This window comes from Phaethon lepturus, unplaced genomic scaffold (assembly GCF_000687285.1).
Source record: "Phaethon lepturus isolate BGI_N335 unplaced genomic scaffold, ASM68728v1 scaffold28709, whole genome shotgun sequence".
NCBI classification, from domain to species: Eukaryota; Metazoa; Chordata; class Aves; order Phaethontiformes; family Phaethontidae; genus Phaethon; species Phaethon lepturus.
Genome location: NW_010561791.1, coordinates 6,591 through 23,499, shown reverse-complemented (window position 1 = coordinate 23,499; position 16,909 = coordinate 6,591). Strand labels below are relative to the sequence as shown.

General features: G+C 41.3%; 1 protein-coding gene across 1 annotated transcript in view; it reads right to left on the bottom strand.

Moving 5' to 3' along the window:
* Window positions 1-2,437: 2,437 nt before the first annotated feature.
* Window positions 2,438-16,909, bottom strand: part of KDM4A (lysine (K)-specific demethylase 4A) — a gene marked incomplete at its 5' end in the record, with an annotated part of 21,059 nt that continues 6,587 nt past the window's right edge. The window contains 14 exons of the mRNA XM_010294096.1: window positions 2,438-3,256; window positions 4,302-4,394; window positions 5,022-5,141; window positions 5,640-5,810; window positions 6,465-6,653; window positions 7,650-7,758; window positions 8,697-8,752; window positions 9,507-9,583; window positions 9,864-10,068; window positions 12,338-12,516; window positions 13,136-13,256; window positions 14,680-15,041; window positions 15,561-15,751; window positions 16,537-16,787. Of these exons, the coding sequence (XP_010292398.1) occupies window positions 3,116-3,256; window positions 4,302-4,394; window positions 5,022-5,141; window positions 5,640-5,810; window positions 6,465-6,653; window positions 7,650-7,758; window positions 8,697-8,752; window positions 9,507-9,583; window positions 9,864-10,068; window positions 12,338-12,516; window positions 13,136-13,256; window positions 14,680-15,041; window positions 15,561-15,751; window positions 16,537-16,787 (2,265 nt within the window). The remainder of the gene's footprint in view (window positions 3,257-4,301; window positions 4,395-5,021; window positions 5,142-5,639; window positions 5,811-6,464; window positions 6,654-7,649; window positions 7,759-8,696; window positions 8,753-9,506; window positions 9,584-9,863; window positions 10,069-12,337; window positions 12,517-13,135; window positions 13,257-14,679; window positions 15,042-15,560; window positions 15,752-16,536; window positions 16,788-16,909) is intronic.

The following is a 16,909-nucleotide window of genomic DNA, read 5'->3' as shown; positions in this document are numbered from 1 at the left end:
CGTAATTAAGGGAAAAGCCACTATTCGTTTATACTAAAAATGCTTTTTATGGGTCCAACCTGAACCAGTCACAGATGGAAGCTTCATGAAAGTGACATGAGGTCTACTGCCCGCAGCATCACATGCAATGGACCTAACATTTGAAGGGCCATCAGAGCTCCCATGGGGCATGTTGAGCATGATTTCCTACTGAACACATTCAGGAAGCACCTGCCTAGCTGATACTCTGGCAGCACTTTGCCCTCGCTGGAATGATGCTGTAACAGGGATAAATACACTTCCAAAAACAAACCACTGGAGAAAATTATTATCAGTCAAGATCAAAGTACAGGTAACAGAAAGCATATGTACCTTTGAGACAGCTGCTCTGTAAAGAGCTTTTATTGCTACCTGTTATACTTCAAGCCATAAAACCAATTGCTTTTGCAAAGTCAAATAACACAGACCCCTTAAACATCAGGGTCATTAGTTTTTAAGTTCACGGAGAGAAGCCAAAACGCAGTTCAGTCACTGCAGTAGATAAAGTATGCTCACATTTGAATGATGCAGCACAAGAACTAACGGGAAAATTGGAACGGCCCTTTGTCTCAGAGTGCAGAGTGGCAGCGGTTTCCAATACAGTGCAGCCAACTGAAAAGAGCAAATCTGGGGCCCACAAAAAATGCAGCATAACAAAGCTCCTCTTCCAGAACAAATACTAGGTATAGGAGCTCTTGAAAGGCCCTCAGTACTGTTTGAGGTGGGTGGCAAAACCTGCTGCAGTTGAACAGCAGCACTCCAAACAATTCCAGATGTTTCATACTAGGTCATCATTTTAGGATGAAGCTGTTGAGCCAGGTGTTTGCAGCACAAGTAGTGCGTGGCACCTAAAAGGTGCATTTAAGTTATGTGGCAGTTTGGGAAGAAAGCCTGAACACAGGCACCTCTTCTCGGGAGGGAAAATGGCAGATGATACGAAGAGTATGTTTTTCAGCAATATACAGGTGGTGTTCAGCCTATGAAAAATATCAAACCTTAAGATATGCTGACAAAACAAAGGCAAGTTTGTTAAGGCCCTGCCAGCTCTTCTACATGTTTGCTCACAGCACATCACTTCAGAGAGGCTTACATACAAGCTAAGACGTCAAAGTGCAATTTTGTTCCCATTGCCCAGACCAGAATAACTGCAGCTACCAGACTCTGGTCTTAACAGATCATAGTTTTATCAAGCCAACTACCCCACTCATCAGAAAGCAATTTAATACCCTGAGATCAGGAGTTTTGGACATGGGAGAAAGACAAAAAAACCCAAAGGAAAGCCACTATCTCCTTTCAGAATCTGTTTAAGCCTTCCAATACTGATGAATGAGGTATTTCACCACAAAAATGGGACAGAATGCCTCTATGCAAAACAGTGGTTGTGCAAATCTTTGCTACTCGTATCAGCCTCCTGACCCTATAAAAGTGTAGGGATAAGTAAGATTTTCTTTATAAAAGTTGTAGTTTATTTCTTTTGTGATCAAGAATTGTATCACTACACAATACTACATTTTATTGCTAATCACAAATTGATGCACCGGGGTTTCAGAAGAGTTTGGTTTATAGCATTCCTATGTAACAAAAGGAAAAAAAGTTACAAATCCAGACTTTGCAGACACATTGCCACGTCCCTATAGAAGCAGGGATGCATTAGGTCTGTTTTACTAGAAAATTCTCCTCTTGAATTGTTTCTGGAGAACATATAACCATAATTTTCTCCAGCAGGAAAAGTCACCCCATCATTCCATGCAAAAAGAAGGTGGCCAATCTGCTCCACAGCCTAAAATCCCTTTCCCGCAGAATGGGAAAGGAACATGTATTTACATGGCTCCTACTGTGGTGTGTTAATGCTTAAATTAGTAGGAGCAGGTTGGCACATCTTCTGGGTACACCTATACCCAGCTTAAGTCACCTTCCTATTGCTGGGGTAGCAAGTTCTCTCCAACACAACTGAGATGTGCCCTACTAATACCCTACAAAAATGCTGCAGTAACCTTTGCCAGACAGCAACACAGCAGCACTCCTGCTTCAGAAGAGCACTGCACAGCCTTTCAGTAATACGTACAGTTCAGTGCATGCTTTATCTGTCTCAGACCCAATATTAGCTGTTGTAAGCAAAAGCCTGCGGCCACACGACAGACAGTGCTGCCACAGAAGAGGTACTGCACTGCTTCAGATACCACTGCCCTGTCATCCCCAATACTGTGATGCTTGGATTTCAAGAAGGGAGAGTTAGTACTCTGTCCCTTTGGTCATTATTGCCTTAGAGGGGGTGGGGAAAAACTCAGAAGAAAGCCTTTGAGAGCTGAATGTCTACTGGGAGCCAAATGCCTATTCTTGTTAGAAGGCTGCACTGCGCAGGGCTCCAGACAGATTTCGTTGATTCTGAGGCACATACTATTACAGTTAAACTTATGATTAAGTAAGTCAAAACAAGTATCAGAACAAAAATATTAAATGGAGGGTTAAATAATTTGTCCTATAGGATTCAATTTCACATTTCACCTGTTCACACAAGCACCTCCTGTCTGCTTGGATCTGAACAGCCTACAGCCCAACCCTCAGAAAGGAGGTGCTGAGAAACAAGAGACTGAAGCTGCTTGCGACAAAAAGATGGATATAAATATAAAAAGAGGTTCAATTTCAAGCACCAGTAATACTGCCTGCTCAAGCCCAGGTGTGGTCACCAGGGAGACTCCCAAAATCAGGAACATTATTCAATTAAAACAATAGACCATACTATTCTGCAGCTGCCAAGATTCCTGGCTACAACTCTCAAAAGAGTTTGCCACCTGTCAAAATTGTCTCTAATAAAAAAGCAAGACTGCTTGACGAGATGAAAGCAACACCCCCAAACTGGCTTATTCAGTAAGGACCCAACTTCAGACCAGGAGTCTGCAGGCATCAGCTTCAGCAAATGGGATCTGTTTCACTATCCAACAGCTGCCTTTCAGCTACTGCAGAGCATCAGCTTTTTAGCTTCCTTAAAAAACAAAACAAAAAACCCCTGGATTCAAAGCATCCAAATATGGCCTGTTGTACTGGAGCATTTAAATCCTTGGGGGAGGTGGGCATCTTCCTCTGCCACAGGCAGCGCTTACTCCATGATGGCCCGGTACAACGCAGGTTCAATGTAATCTTCACGGTAGCGTGAATTGATCACTCTTTGTCTCTTCCTCTCTTGTCTGACCTCCTTCTCTGCGAAGATCTCTGTGAAGCGCATATCTGAAGCTATTGACTAAGAGAAAAACCAGAATTAGTCACTAGAACACAGATAAAATCCCTGCCTCCACATCCTTCTACTGCATGTAAAAAAAGAGCCAAGTCAGGACACCTGGGAACATTCCAGCTTTCTTCAAAAACGGACCAAACACAAGCAGCAAAATATTTAAGAAACTGGATTTAGAAGTCTGGGGATAAGTTTAAAGTGAACTGTAATCAGAGATCTAAAGAATCACAGGTTTCAAATTTAACCAAGTAGCTAATTTAAGCTCACGATCACTTTCTTAAAAGGTATAAACACACTCATCTGTTCGAACTTTCAAGCAGTTTAGTACATTTTGTGCCTTATGGAACAGGCATGTTTAAACACCTGGTCACAGGATTCAGCTATGATACATTACTTTCTTAAACCTCTAACATCCTGCCAACAGGTTCTGCATTAGGGTGTGCATGATCGTGCTGTAAAGCAAGATACCCTAGCATGCTGTCCATAGTTATGTTTTTTATAGCAGGAAGCATAAAGCAACAGAACAGGGACCCAAAGGGGCTATGGGATCTCCATCCTTGGAGATAATCAAAACTCGACTGGAAAGAGCTGTGAGCAACCTTGTCTGACTTCAAAGTTACCCCTGCTTGGAACACGTGTCTGGAGCACAGACCTGCAGAGGTCCTTTCCCACATAAATTATTTTACAGTTTAAAAAAATGGCCAGCTCTCTTGATGCCATCCTACTAAGAGCTTTTCAGAACAAAGGGCATGTGAAGGAACTTGGCCATTCTTCGCAATGAGAAAGGACAATGAAACTTAGGAATACAGGTATGAAAGGGTATTAACGTGCTGTCCCAAACAGTGACTCTATGCTATAAATTCCCGTCTCTGCAGAAGGAGAATTAAAGTCTCTCCAGAGCAAGACAGAGCTTTGCTTTTGTAGCCTGATCAACTATCAAGCTTTGCAACGACTGAGGATGCAATCTTTTGCTGCCATGCACTCAGCTTGCTGTTCAAGGACAAATTAAGTTAAATGAGCTTCTTTAGTAGAAGTTTGCTCCCCGTTTACCTACCAGCCTTGACTTCACTCTCTTAGGAAGCTCCTCTTCAAGAGTATACACATCATCCCTTTTCACCATCAGCTGTGACCCGTCTTCAAATTCCACCTAGAAGAAAAACAGAAGTTGTTCTGCCAGAAGTCTCAGAAGTTAGAATCCTCCCACAGCTACTAGAACTTGCCTTCTCCTCCCCACAGAGGCCTCTCATGAAATAATATTCTACCACTTGAATGTTGTAAGACACATATGCAGGTATGCACACTGCACCAGACTTGAACCAAAACCTCACCAATCCCATGACAGTAAAAATAGCCCAGCAAGTTTTGGGATGTTCTTCTAACACCTGACAAAACAGTCTGGCTGGTCACTTTAATATGGCCTAAACATCCCATTGAAAGTGTGCAAGGCATGATGCACTCTCACTAAATACAGAAAAGTAAAACTTTATTTTAAGTAGTTTAAGCTACAGGAACAAAGTCTGCTGAAGAATTGCAGAGCAGCAATTTTACAGAAGCTGACACTTCAAGTAGGTAGCCAGATGTAAGTAGAGCTGCAAGCAACCACTCTGCTCTTAACTCCAGCAACTGTTACCAGCATCTGTCATTGCTGACAACACTGAGTAACTTCCCCCGAAATGTTTAAGCATGACTCCCCTATAGCTCTGCTGGCTTTAAGAACAGCCCTGTTAACATGATCAGCTTGTTATGAATGATAAATTTTCAGACAATTCCATACCTGGTACATCTGGATGGCATGTGATGCGACAAACTTGGCTCCATAAACTTGTCCATCTGTCCATCTCACCTGCACAACTTCCCCTTCAGCAGGGGGACCTAACTGAAGACAGTCTCGACTCTACAGCATAAAGGAGGAAGGTGGGAGAGACAAGGAGAAGAGTAAGCAGCTTCGTTACTCGAAGATTCAGCAAACCACTGGGGAGTCCATCCCAGTCATGTTGCACACCACCCCAACAATTACTCCATTTTTGGGATGGAGAAGTAGGCCAAGAGACATCCATCCATGTCATCTGTATTTAAATCCCAACAGTGGGTGCAACTTTGAAGTACTTCATGCAGGAATGGTATGCAAGTATCAGCACATTTTTTGTTCGGACCTATCACTGCTAAGCAGCCAAAGATTAGCTGCACTCCCTGTTACACCTGTTCCTATGGGCCCTCAGTTAAGTCAATCTCATGTAACACCCCTAAGGCCATCTTGCAGTACACCTCAGTCACAACACGACCTAGGGTTGGGAAAATTACCAAATCCCATGGTGTGTCTGCTCTGCCACAGCAAGAATCGACTCGCATCATGTGCCCTCTACTGGAGCCAGACTCCCACTGCGTAACATACCACAATGTCCTCTGGATACAGGTTATCACTGAAGGAACCATCATCGAAGTTGACCTCATAGAAAGTCTCCTTTGCAAGGCTGACCACTTCACATTGATAGAAGCGACCATTCTTGTGCTTACTGATGACTACCTGTCCAGGTGACAGATCCTGGAGTGCAGCCTTAGCTCTCTGAGAAGAGAAAAATAATTTTTTTTTTTTACACAATGACTCAATAAGAACGTGTTGAAGACCATAGCTCCAGTGCTGGCAGACAAGGAAGCAAAATGAGGTGGGTAACTCTACTCAAGACAGCATCAGCAGCATTTTTAGAAAATTTCTGCCTCTGGTATTCCAAAGGCTTAAAGCCTAATCTGTAAGATGGAGCTGTAATTAAATTTACTTAGTAAATTAAGCTCTTATTCTTCAGAGCAATGCAAGGCCTTTACAGTAAATATTGTCTAATAGACTGTTGTGGTTTTGATGATTATAAGGTCTACATGGGAACTTTATAAACTAATGAATGACTTAAACATGAAATTCTATGACCACCCATGTAGCCTGCTGGAGTCCCAGCACTAACTCCTGCATATCAAATATCACAGCATAAAACCCACTATTATTTCTCATTACAACAGCCAAAGGAGGGATGTAATGCTCTCAGTCTCTCTGGGCTGTAAACCAAAATACAATAAAGGACCTGACTAAGATCACTTGGAGCAGCAGCAAGGATGAGCTCAGAATCCAATACTGACACTGTTTGATTATACTGAACATTCTGAAAGAGCCAAACTTTTCAGTCCCTCCAAGATACTGCAGTTCAAATCCTGGGAGTCACACACTTACCTCTGCCTGAGATGGAATCTTATGCCTGAAGCAGGTAATGAAGACAACAAATGGCCAGTCATCAGGCTGCATCATGACTCCTGCTGCTTGAGCACAGCTGACATGAAAGGATGTGGGACACCGACCATGTGAGCACTGTACACAGCAACCTGCAATTCTCTTTCTTCTTTTCTTGCAGAAGATGCATTTCTGTTTTGGACAGAAAACTAGAGGTTATTGGTTGGCACTAGCTTTTATCCCACACAAAGGGCTAGCTGGTCTAAGTGTCTGATACTGTGCCATTTACTCTCTGTGTGAGCACTGCTACTTTCTGATTAAAAAGAAGCAGAAGGCTACCAGTTCTAGTTTATGACAAGGCAATAATTCATAAATTTAACGTAACTCCACAGACAAAAAATGTAGACTAAATATCTACCAGCTTAACATGCACAAAGCGTGCAACCCAAGGATGCTACCAACAGGAGACCTTGGATTAAATCAGTTTACAGTGCTCCAAAGTCAACAGGGCCTTTCAGCACAGTTACAGCACAGTTACTGAGTCAAGCAGAGAAGAACAACAAGATTAGAACTATGGGCAAAGACCATCAACGAAAAAACTCCACAGAAGTAACAGCTAAAATTCCATCACTAGTACCAGTGACCAAATTACCCTTGGGTCAGGCCTGATGGGCTGTTGTAGGAAAATAATGTTATCTGTAATGCATTAGCATTTGCAAAGCAGTTAAAATCGTTTTCTCCTCAACATCGAGCTGTTAGAAGAGTTAAGCACAGTTCCTTTACTGCTGAAGGCATTCATGCATTATACAAATGCCTTGCATATCCTGAAGCATCTCAGTGCTCAACAGCGGTCAATAAAGCAAGTCACATAATAGGGATCAGAAAAATAACAAACAAAACAAATACCACCACTACACCACTGTACAAATGTCATCTGCTACATACAGAAAACTGTGCCCCTCTTGCTTGTTCCTCATCTGAATAAGCATATACAAGAATATGGAAAGATTAAAAAAAAATGGAAACCAGGACAACTGCCATTTCCCATACAAAGAACAGAGCAGATTAAGTTTTTCTGTCTGGAGAGGAGATGACTTGGGATTGGAGGGATAAGCAAAGTCTCCCAGATTCTGAACGGACTGGAGAGACACTTTGAAACCTCACCAGTGAAGCAGAGGTGATCCTTACCAGTCTGAAACGTTGCAGGGGGATTTTGCCAACATCTACAGGACTCCGTTCTGCAATGTTCACAAATTTTGCCTCCAGTACAGCTACAGCACACATCACGTGAACCCATCTGTCAGGACAGAAGAGGGGAAAAAGAAATTAATATGCATTAGGCCAACAGAGGAGACTGGGGAGTTTAAGGAAATACAGTTCTGTTGAAGTTTGCCATATAAACCATGATAAAGAGCCTCTGAGAATCAGCAGTGTAACCTTCCTTCCTACTGCTAATAACAGGGCACATGTGGGGCAAAACCAAGGCTTCTTCATGCTTCCAATCTACTACTAACAGGCTTAACAGGAGAGCAATTTTGTGTGGCTTGTGCTGGTTGCATACCTTTATTATAGAAGCCCGCCTTATAGGTTTATTACTTCACAAATCTGACGTGTAGCAACTGCTCAGTCACTACTGAATTACTTCTGAGACCATGATCAAAAAGTTGAGGCTCCATATGATGCCCACAACATTTCTGGAGACCAAGTTTCAGTTACTTCATAGTGATAACAAGTCTGTCCCACTGTTATTTTACATCAAATAACTTCAGATGATCCACGACACCAAAAAACAGAGGACATGCAGTTGTACGCAGTATACTTGCTGCAGAGGTACCCTGAATTTCACTACATTGTGCTACTTAAAGCTATGGTTGTCTCCATCGCCACCAGACATTACAGGGAGAAATCAAAATCCTCTGTGAGAAGGTACTGAGAAATGTTATCTCATCAGGAATCTTGTTTTTATGTGGTACATTATACCTCTGCACTACAAAATGCAAAGCAATTAACAGCTTCTGTCAATGGAATGAGAGCAAGGCATTACCTGAAGAGATGATGATTGCTGCATGTGAACACAACAAACACACCTTACCATAGCCCCCCAGAAACACAAAGTGTGAAAGGTGGTGTTGGTCACTCTGTTACACCAAATGCAGACATTGACTTTACTAGCTTACCCTCAGCTACTTAGGAATTAAGCTTCTCTCTTAAGACCAAGAAAGCTGGAACACTCACTTGTCATCGTTGGCTCTCTGCAGTGCTCCTCCTCGTAGTGAACACAAACAGCAGTCCTGGCACAAGGAAGAAAGCATTAGCTGAAAGACTGAAGTCCAGAACAGTACACTTCTTTCAGAACTTCCCCCTCAAAATGCATGTCCACAGGAAGAAAATGGTTTCACTGTCAGAAGAGAGCTAACTGCCTTGTACAGATCAGCCCTTTAGCTCTCAAAAAAGCTGCTGCCCTTAGAGCAACAAACATAGGCTCCAAGTCTATTGAAGGCAAGCAGACCTAACACTGAAGACTCGTTCAACTTGTTTGTTATGGGTTCCTTTTACAACCACAATACTCTATATCCTTTGAGGAGGTGTAAAAGGATCTTGAACAAACATGAGCAAATACAATTCAAAAGGTTGACCTGTTCTGCTGTTCTAGAGTCTATACAGCTTCTTGACGGAATCCCATTCTTCTTGCCTTCTTCACATGTGCACACCTCCCTAGTTATTAGCAGATGTTACTTTGTTGTAGAAATACTAGCTACCATAAATTAAGACAGACAACAGAGCTATGCCCACATACATGCAGAACATCTCTATGACTCAAGCGAGCTCAGCAACTTTGCCCTAGTTAAAAGGATTATATCACTATGGCTTGAAAACTGCCAAAATACAACAAACCTAAACACTCTCTAAATTGCCTTCTTTTCACAGGAGGGAATAAAAAATCCCAGCCAACACAAAAAACCCAAACCACTATGGAAATTAATTTTGTACCAAGTTCCCAGATGTATCAGACTCCATCTGTGAGAATCTTATGATAAACTTTACCTCTTCTAAGGCATTTTCTGTACACCTGGAGCACATCCAGTCTTCGGTGGCCTTGTCGGGGGATACTCCATAACAACCTAGAAGAGGCACATCTCACTTAAGAGCTTACCTAAACTCAGACCCATTCCATTCCCCTAGGGCCCAGAAGTAAAGCAGGAATTAAAATCAATGAGCCTAAGGATGATGCTGTGTATTTCAAGCTATCCATGCAGCCAACTTCATATTTCAATGGCCACCACTCACATAAGGGCTGAACTTAGGTCTATTCGTATTAAACAGACTGGTAGAGGTTTGCTATGATGTACAGACTAACTACAGAGAACCCTAGAGTTTAGGGTTAAGTCTAGATGCACTCACTTGCATGAACACAGACATGGCAGTTCTTGCAGGTGATGAGTACACTGGTTCCATCTTCCTCTAAGTAGGGGGTTGAAAGATTGAGGTCAGTGCTGCAGCCAGTTGTAGTAAAGCACATTTCAGGAATCAGGGGTTTTGTTCGGATCTTCCCATTCACAGCAGCTGGAGTTACTCCAGGATTTTGACTGTTACCCCCACACTCTGCCTGTAAGGAATGGTCAGGAAATTTAAGTTTTACAAGAGTCTTGCATCATCTTTACTCACCCATTATTCCATACGTAAATTCATTTTAAAGAAAGAATGAAGGTGCTGAAAGATTAAAGACTTAATAGTTAGTTTATAAAGTCCTCAGCTACTGCAGCTTCAGAATGAAATTATTTTCTACCCAAATAGCTAAACATAAGGTCTGAACTGTATCCCTCCAATGAGCAACAAGATACACATCAAACTGCATCTCTTCTGACAGAAGAGATGGAATCACCAAGCCCACCTCATGTGCTATGGGAAACACCTCTGCTGCCTCCCCCACTCCCTAATGCAGAGGATCATAACACTGCTATCCAACATCATACACCTATCTTACCTCAATATGGCAGGATTGTGATCACACAAATAGACACCTACTGCAATCTCCATTATTTTTTCCTACTGTAGTTCTGAACAAGTCTAATGGGCTTTGAAATGAATTTGTTCTTGGGAAATGAGCAGACTAAAAATGCAGTTTCCCAGTTAAAGCTCAGGAGACTTTCAGGCTAATCTTTTGTAATTTATTAATCTAAACCAATGTCAAACCAAACAGCAATTACATGTAAAGTTTACAGAGATATGCTTCCATTCAAGTTGCCCATCTTAACAACTAAATAGAAATGAATCCTTTTCTTTGAAGAAATGTTTCAAATCCTCTTTTTTACCTCATAGGCCACCACAAAAGTAGCTTGCCTAATCTCTCAAAAATATTACTAACAGAAATTGCAGTTAGCAGAATGAAGCTGCACTGTCCTTCCTACAAAGTGTGTCAAAAGGTGGGAAAAAAAAACAAGAAAATCCAGATAAGGATGGCAGTTGGAAGGGAACCGACGTGTTTTCAACAAGCTTTGTTTATTCCGATTCTGTAAAACTTACTGATTTACTCTGAACACTGCACATCAAGCAAAAGACTAAATGACTGAGCGAAATCTGTAATGAAGTTGAAGAAAATGTGACTTTTTTCTTCCAAGCAGCTAGGTACTTTTCTTCTTCACAAACTAAAAGGGAATATTTGTCTGGCACTTTGTGCCAATTTTTTATTTGAATGGGTAACTGATGTGAGTTCCCAGACTTGCTATAGACTTTCTTAAGTTGGAACAAAGACCCTAACCACAGCTCAAATCTTGGAAGAGTTTCTGCTTCGCTGCCTGGTGTGGACAGACATTTAAAAACCTGCAGCTAGAGTCCTCTACTTAATAGCATTTAGAACTCAAAAAAGAAGCTGGCAGAACTTAAATTGTCTTCAAATTGTTAAATTTATGACTGTATATAACTTTAACTGTCAGCACCAGTGAAATCCATGTACTATGCAGCTTTTACAAAGAATTTCAAGTCCTAACAAGAACCTACTTTTAGACAGAAAGAGATCATAGTTTCTCTTTGATCTTGCTATGGTTTTCATGGAAATTAGGAACTATATGCAATATAAACCCTCACAAAAAATTGAGGTCTTTATTTCCAAAACTGTGGTGAACATGTTTCTAGTGCTACCACATAATCATACAGTGATCTCAAATGAATGAAATACGCTTAGCGTATGGGAAGGGACAAACTATCTATAAGTTGCAGGTGGAGAACATGCAATCTGACAACTTTCCAAGCTATCTTAAACTGCCTTACTTTAGGCACAGCAAAAAGCATTTAGTCAACATGACAAAGGGGTTCTGAAACCCATCCCAGGCTATGCATTGCTACAACCACACTTTGTTAGAGCACATTTTCACATGCTGTAGCTATTGTCAATATAGATACACTCCAAGAAAAGGCAGCTTTCTATATATGCCATCCCCAAACACAATCCTAAATCCTTTGAAAAGGTTTTCTTCTTTGCCAGCTCCCCAAAGACCATGTGCTATGAGTGGACTTAACATGTTTTTTAAAAAAAGTGTAAAGTGAAGGTGTCAGTCTGGAAAAGACAAATGGGATTTTATAGTCAGCTCCAGCAACATTCAAGCTCCATTCTGTGGTTTGAGCAAAAGCCACAGAACACAAAAAGCTTCTGCCAAACAGCTGAGCAAGCCCCTGGGAACCTACAGGAAGTCAGCCCATCACAGGTGCTGTGAGGTTCACCCACATGTGCTCTCCTGGAAAATTCCTTGGGAATACTGCAACACTGATACAGTTGCTGTTAACTGACAATATGCAAAATGACATTTTTAAAACTATGCATCACAGCAGCAACCCATTTGGTTATCTCCTGGTAACATTAACAGACTTTGTCTACACACCTGATATGTCTGGAAGAGCATACAAACAGCACAATAGGGAGACTGCTGAGCCATGGTCCGATTGTATTCTTTTTCAGCCTCAAAATTTGGTGGCCGATTCTGCCACAGCTGGCTAAGTGGCTTGGCCCATGCTTCTGTCTCCTCAGCCTCTTCTTCAGGAGTTAGTTGCTCTGATGCCTCTGTGATAAGAGATCATTAACTCTGTGATTATGTGTCCTTTTATAGATAACTGTTCTTGCAAATGAAAGTAAGGCAAGAAGTTATGAATGGAAATGACAGAAAAACTGCCAGAAACCAAATTTACAGAAGAGTGATGGGAGGCAGTAACTTGGTTTCCCTTTTTAAGAGATTTCTACTAATCAAGCAACCATACAGACACAAGATAGGCTTATTGGGTGAGAACAGCAACAGCTCCAAACTACATTAGGACTGTCAGCCAAAGAATCTGGTGTTGGTTGGTTAGTTTTTTGTTTTGTTTGTTTGTTTTCATAATGAATATTTACATCAATTACTGGAATGCTCTAAGGCAGATGCAATTATGCAACAGTCTCTGGTACTGGTTTAATTTTCCTTTCAGAGTTGTAACTTTACAGAGAATGGAACAGGAAAGAAAGATGGCACCACTCCAGACAAAAGTTTAATGATGCAAGCACCAAAAAAATGAGACAAGCACCTTGTCTAGGATGCAGAGGTGTCACTTGCTGAGTCCTGTTTATCGCCAGTTACTTAAAGGAATACACTGCCTGCAGAAGCTAAGACCCTCCCTACAGTTTCCCAAAGAGCCCAAGGCTTACTTACCATCATCACTAATGCAGTCTTTAACCAGGAGCGGGTGATGACGTGGGAGCTTGCTCAATGGCTGGCGACGACCCTTGGACTTCTTACTCTCTTTCATTGACCTTATGTACTCCTTTGCTACCTGGACAAGGAAAAGCAATTCAGCACTAAATTAGCACATGTCCTTTTGACATTATTTTAAAGGAATTTATTTCGAACTTAAAGAAACCTCCACAAAATGCACACATGCTTCCATGATTTTATTTCTAACAAACTAACTTCAGCTCTAAACTTGCTAAGTTTTTGAAAGAACTGCTTGCAGCACTTTTGCTACGGAAAATCAGATAGAACTGTACTAGCTCTGTTGAGCCATTAGAATAGAGACTTGTCACAGTTCCTAGTGTAGCTTTTCATGCAAGCTTTTTTTTCCTCATATAAGAATCGTGTCAAAGACAGAAACAAAGACAGACAAGTTGACTAGTTAGACTTAGAAAAGCCCCAATAAGAAGTCTTATGCATTCTGGAGAAATTATCAGTTTGTATGTCAACTTAAAAATTTTAAATTTAAAAATAAAAAAATAATAAAAGAAAAAGAATTATGGAGTTCATTGGCATCTCGAACTAACAGGCTTACTTTAAATGAAGGAAACTTTCACGCTCTCTGCTTATTATTTGCATTGATGTTTTTCCAGACAGACTGGAAGAAGGAGACTACAACAATAGTTATTTCCTCTTCCCTTACATAAAAACAAGTGACACAATGATTACTAACCTGGCAAGCAAGGTAATAAGGGCAATGTTTTTAACAGCCCAGGAAGTCTCTTAGTGTATAAGACACCCCCCCCTTTTTTTTTTAATCTGTTATTCCTCTAAGAGCAGAAGCAAATCTTAGATTAAGTGCATCTTACAATCTTTTAAATCTCTCCTTTTCATAAAGAAGCCAGAAGAGAGCATAACAATCATTATCTCTGATCTCCTATACAGAGTTGGCTATAAGGCTTGTAAGAAACAGAAATTATTTTATTCAAATGGAAATTAGCATTCTCGGTTACCATGTGATGGAAAATTTGCTTCAAAATACACCATACTGGGGAAAATGATCTACACCCATTTGAAACTTCAGCCTTTTCCCTGTATGGAGTATGCAATGGAGACATCAGTATCAGCAACAGAATTTCTTTAGTTTAAATAACCATGAGAACTCTCTCAGCTGCACCTTAATTATCAACAGATTTGCCCATTTGCTCTTCCATTTCTGTTTCCTGAATTTTGAAGACATAATCGTTATCGACCTCCCACTCTCTAAACACAGATTTAAGGAGGGAAACAAAATAATTTGAAAAGACACCACCAGATAGGATTTTATCTATTAAAGTCTTCTCTTGGGTCGTCTAATAAAACATTCATTGGTAGCTGTTAAACACTCAGATTTACATTCTCCCAACCAATAATCTTTGTTCCATCATTTCTTTTTTTAAAAGGGACACACAGATGTACACACGTATGTGATTTTATATTTTTAAACCCCTCAAAACATAAGCTTTGAGTAGTCTTGCCATTCATACCTCTGCCAGTTCTTGCTCATTCACACTGGTGGTGGCACTGGCTTTCTTTCCTGAAGTCTGTTCATTGTCAGATCCACTGGCATCCCCTCTAGCATAGCTATGGACTGTAAGCACCCCAGCTGACCCAGGAGGAGTTCGTTTTGCCAACAGATCAGTCGACTCAGAGTCAGAAGAACCAGAATAGGCAGGTGAGCTGGGCTGAACGCTGGAAGTTGCACTCTGCTTCAAAGTTGTCAAAACTGAAGTGGAATTTGAAGCATGTGAAATGGAGAGATCCAATGCAGCTGCTTCTTGCTCTTCCTCTTCTTCCTCCTCAAGTTTCACCGTTTTCAGTTCTTCAAATTTGGCTGAGTCCACACGATCTAGAAGAAAGGATATACTGACTTTTTCTAAAGTCTGGGCAGCAGAGAGAACATTTGTGCAACCATTTGCACAAAGCCAAACAGGAAAGCAAACTACTACACACAAAAAAGAGTAACATTAGGTCACGTAAAGAGTAGATCATTAATTCAGACACCTATAAAATTGTCGGTGGCTTACAGAGAGAGAATAAAAATGTCTGCTCATTGCCTCTTCCAGTACAAGAACTAGGGTATATCAAACAAAACCAGCAGACAGTGAGTTCAAAATAAACAGAGATGATTCTTTACACAGCACAGCTAAACTCCTGGCCACATGATGCTGTGGGTAAGAGGTTACAAGGGTTCATGGAAGACTTCACAGAAGAAAAATAAAAACCCACAAACCAACAGAAGATTATTAAATACAAGCTGCAAAGGGCTGGAAAACAGAATACTAGAGGGAGGTATCACATATTTTTGCCCTGTTCCATAGGCCCCTTGCTCCTCCCTTAAGAGCAAGGATAACTGACACACAGTTACCTGGAAGCTTGAGCCCTTGTTCACCTTGCTGCACAAGTTCACTTGTAGGTCTCTCATGAGGCTCTGCCATGTCTGCTTCATACTGCGTGGAGCTCAGCTCCTCCTTGGGGAAGGCCTCGCTCTCACTCACCTCCTGAGGCACTTCCAGGCAGACCCTGTGCCTTTTTGTTCCTATGCGATGCCTGGGGATGCTGCAGAAGACAAATCAGTATGTCAGGTTACCAAACACGTAAGCATGTGCAGTCAGACAGAAATTCAACAAAATACAGCCTGGCTGGATCAGTGTTTTATGAGACAGCATCTGGCAAGCCAAATAGTTTCCAAATTATTCTGAAGTGTTTTCTTTGCCTTTACAGAAGCAGTTAGTAATCCTTAGGGATGACTCCTCAGCATCTGTTAATCATGTATCAGGCAGCTAGGTTCTAGCCTGGCATTCTTTACCTTAAATCAACAAACAAAAAACCCCCAAGAAAACCCAAAACAAAACAAACCACCAACAACAAAAAACCACCAAAGACAGCTGGTGTATATAGTAGCTGACACTGGCTGAAAAAGATTTAATTGCAAAATGTAAGATGATTAGCCTGTCCACCTTCAAGTAGCCAGGAACTGCACAGTGATGTTGCAGCTTGCAGCAACTGATAGTACCAGAGTTTGCTAGCAAGCACCACCCCATGATCCCACTACACCCCCTTTTTCTTGTGTCCTCCACTTGTGCACACTTCCAATCCAGGCTTTCAATGTCTGTCCAAAGATGAAGAGCTACCTTCCAAGCTGGTGCATTTCCTGTCTACCATAGACCATCATCAATGTGGACTCAAACAGTTAAAAAGAGTAATTAAGAGTAAACCCTGTTCCCAAGAAAACAGATTATTGCTCACTGCTGTTGTTCTATTAGAATGTCAAACATTGAATTGCAGCTGGGTCCAATTTCTAATAATACAATAGAAAAGCAGAGGACTACAGAAAGCACTACCTTTTTGTCTCATCCCCGTCCATCTCTTCTTTACACGTCTCTCCCGTTTCCATTTCCTCAGCACACTGTTTCCCATTCTTGACTTTTTGCATTAGATCCCCTTTAAGGAACTCTGCTGCCTCTGGGGTTGGAAGAGCATGGTCAATAACAGTCACATCCTTCCCAGCTTTCCAAAGCTTGTAACGATCTGGCTGGTACTTCCTCACAAACACATCCATGGAGATCTTCACCATGTCCTTCCGACACGAGCACTGAAATCACAAAAAATACTCAAGTAAGGCCACATACTCAACAATTCTGCTCTGCATTCCTGTATCGCTTTTCTTTCAGGAACTTAAATGAAGAAAAAAGAATCCCACAGTTACACATAATT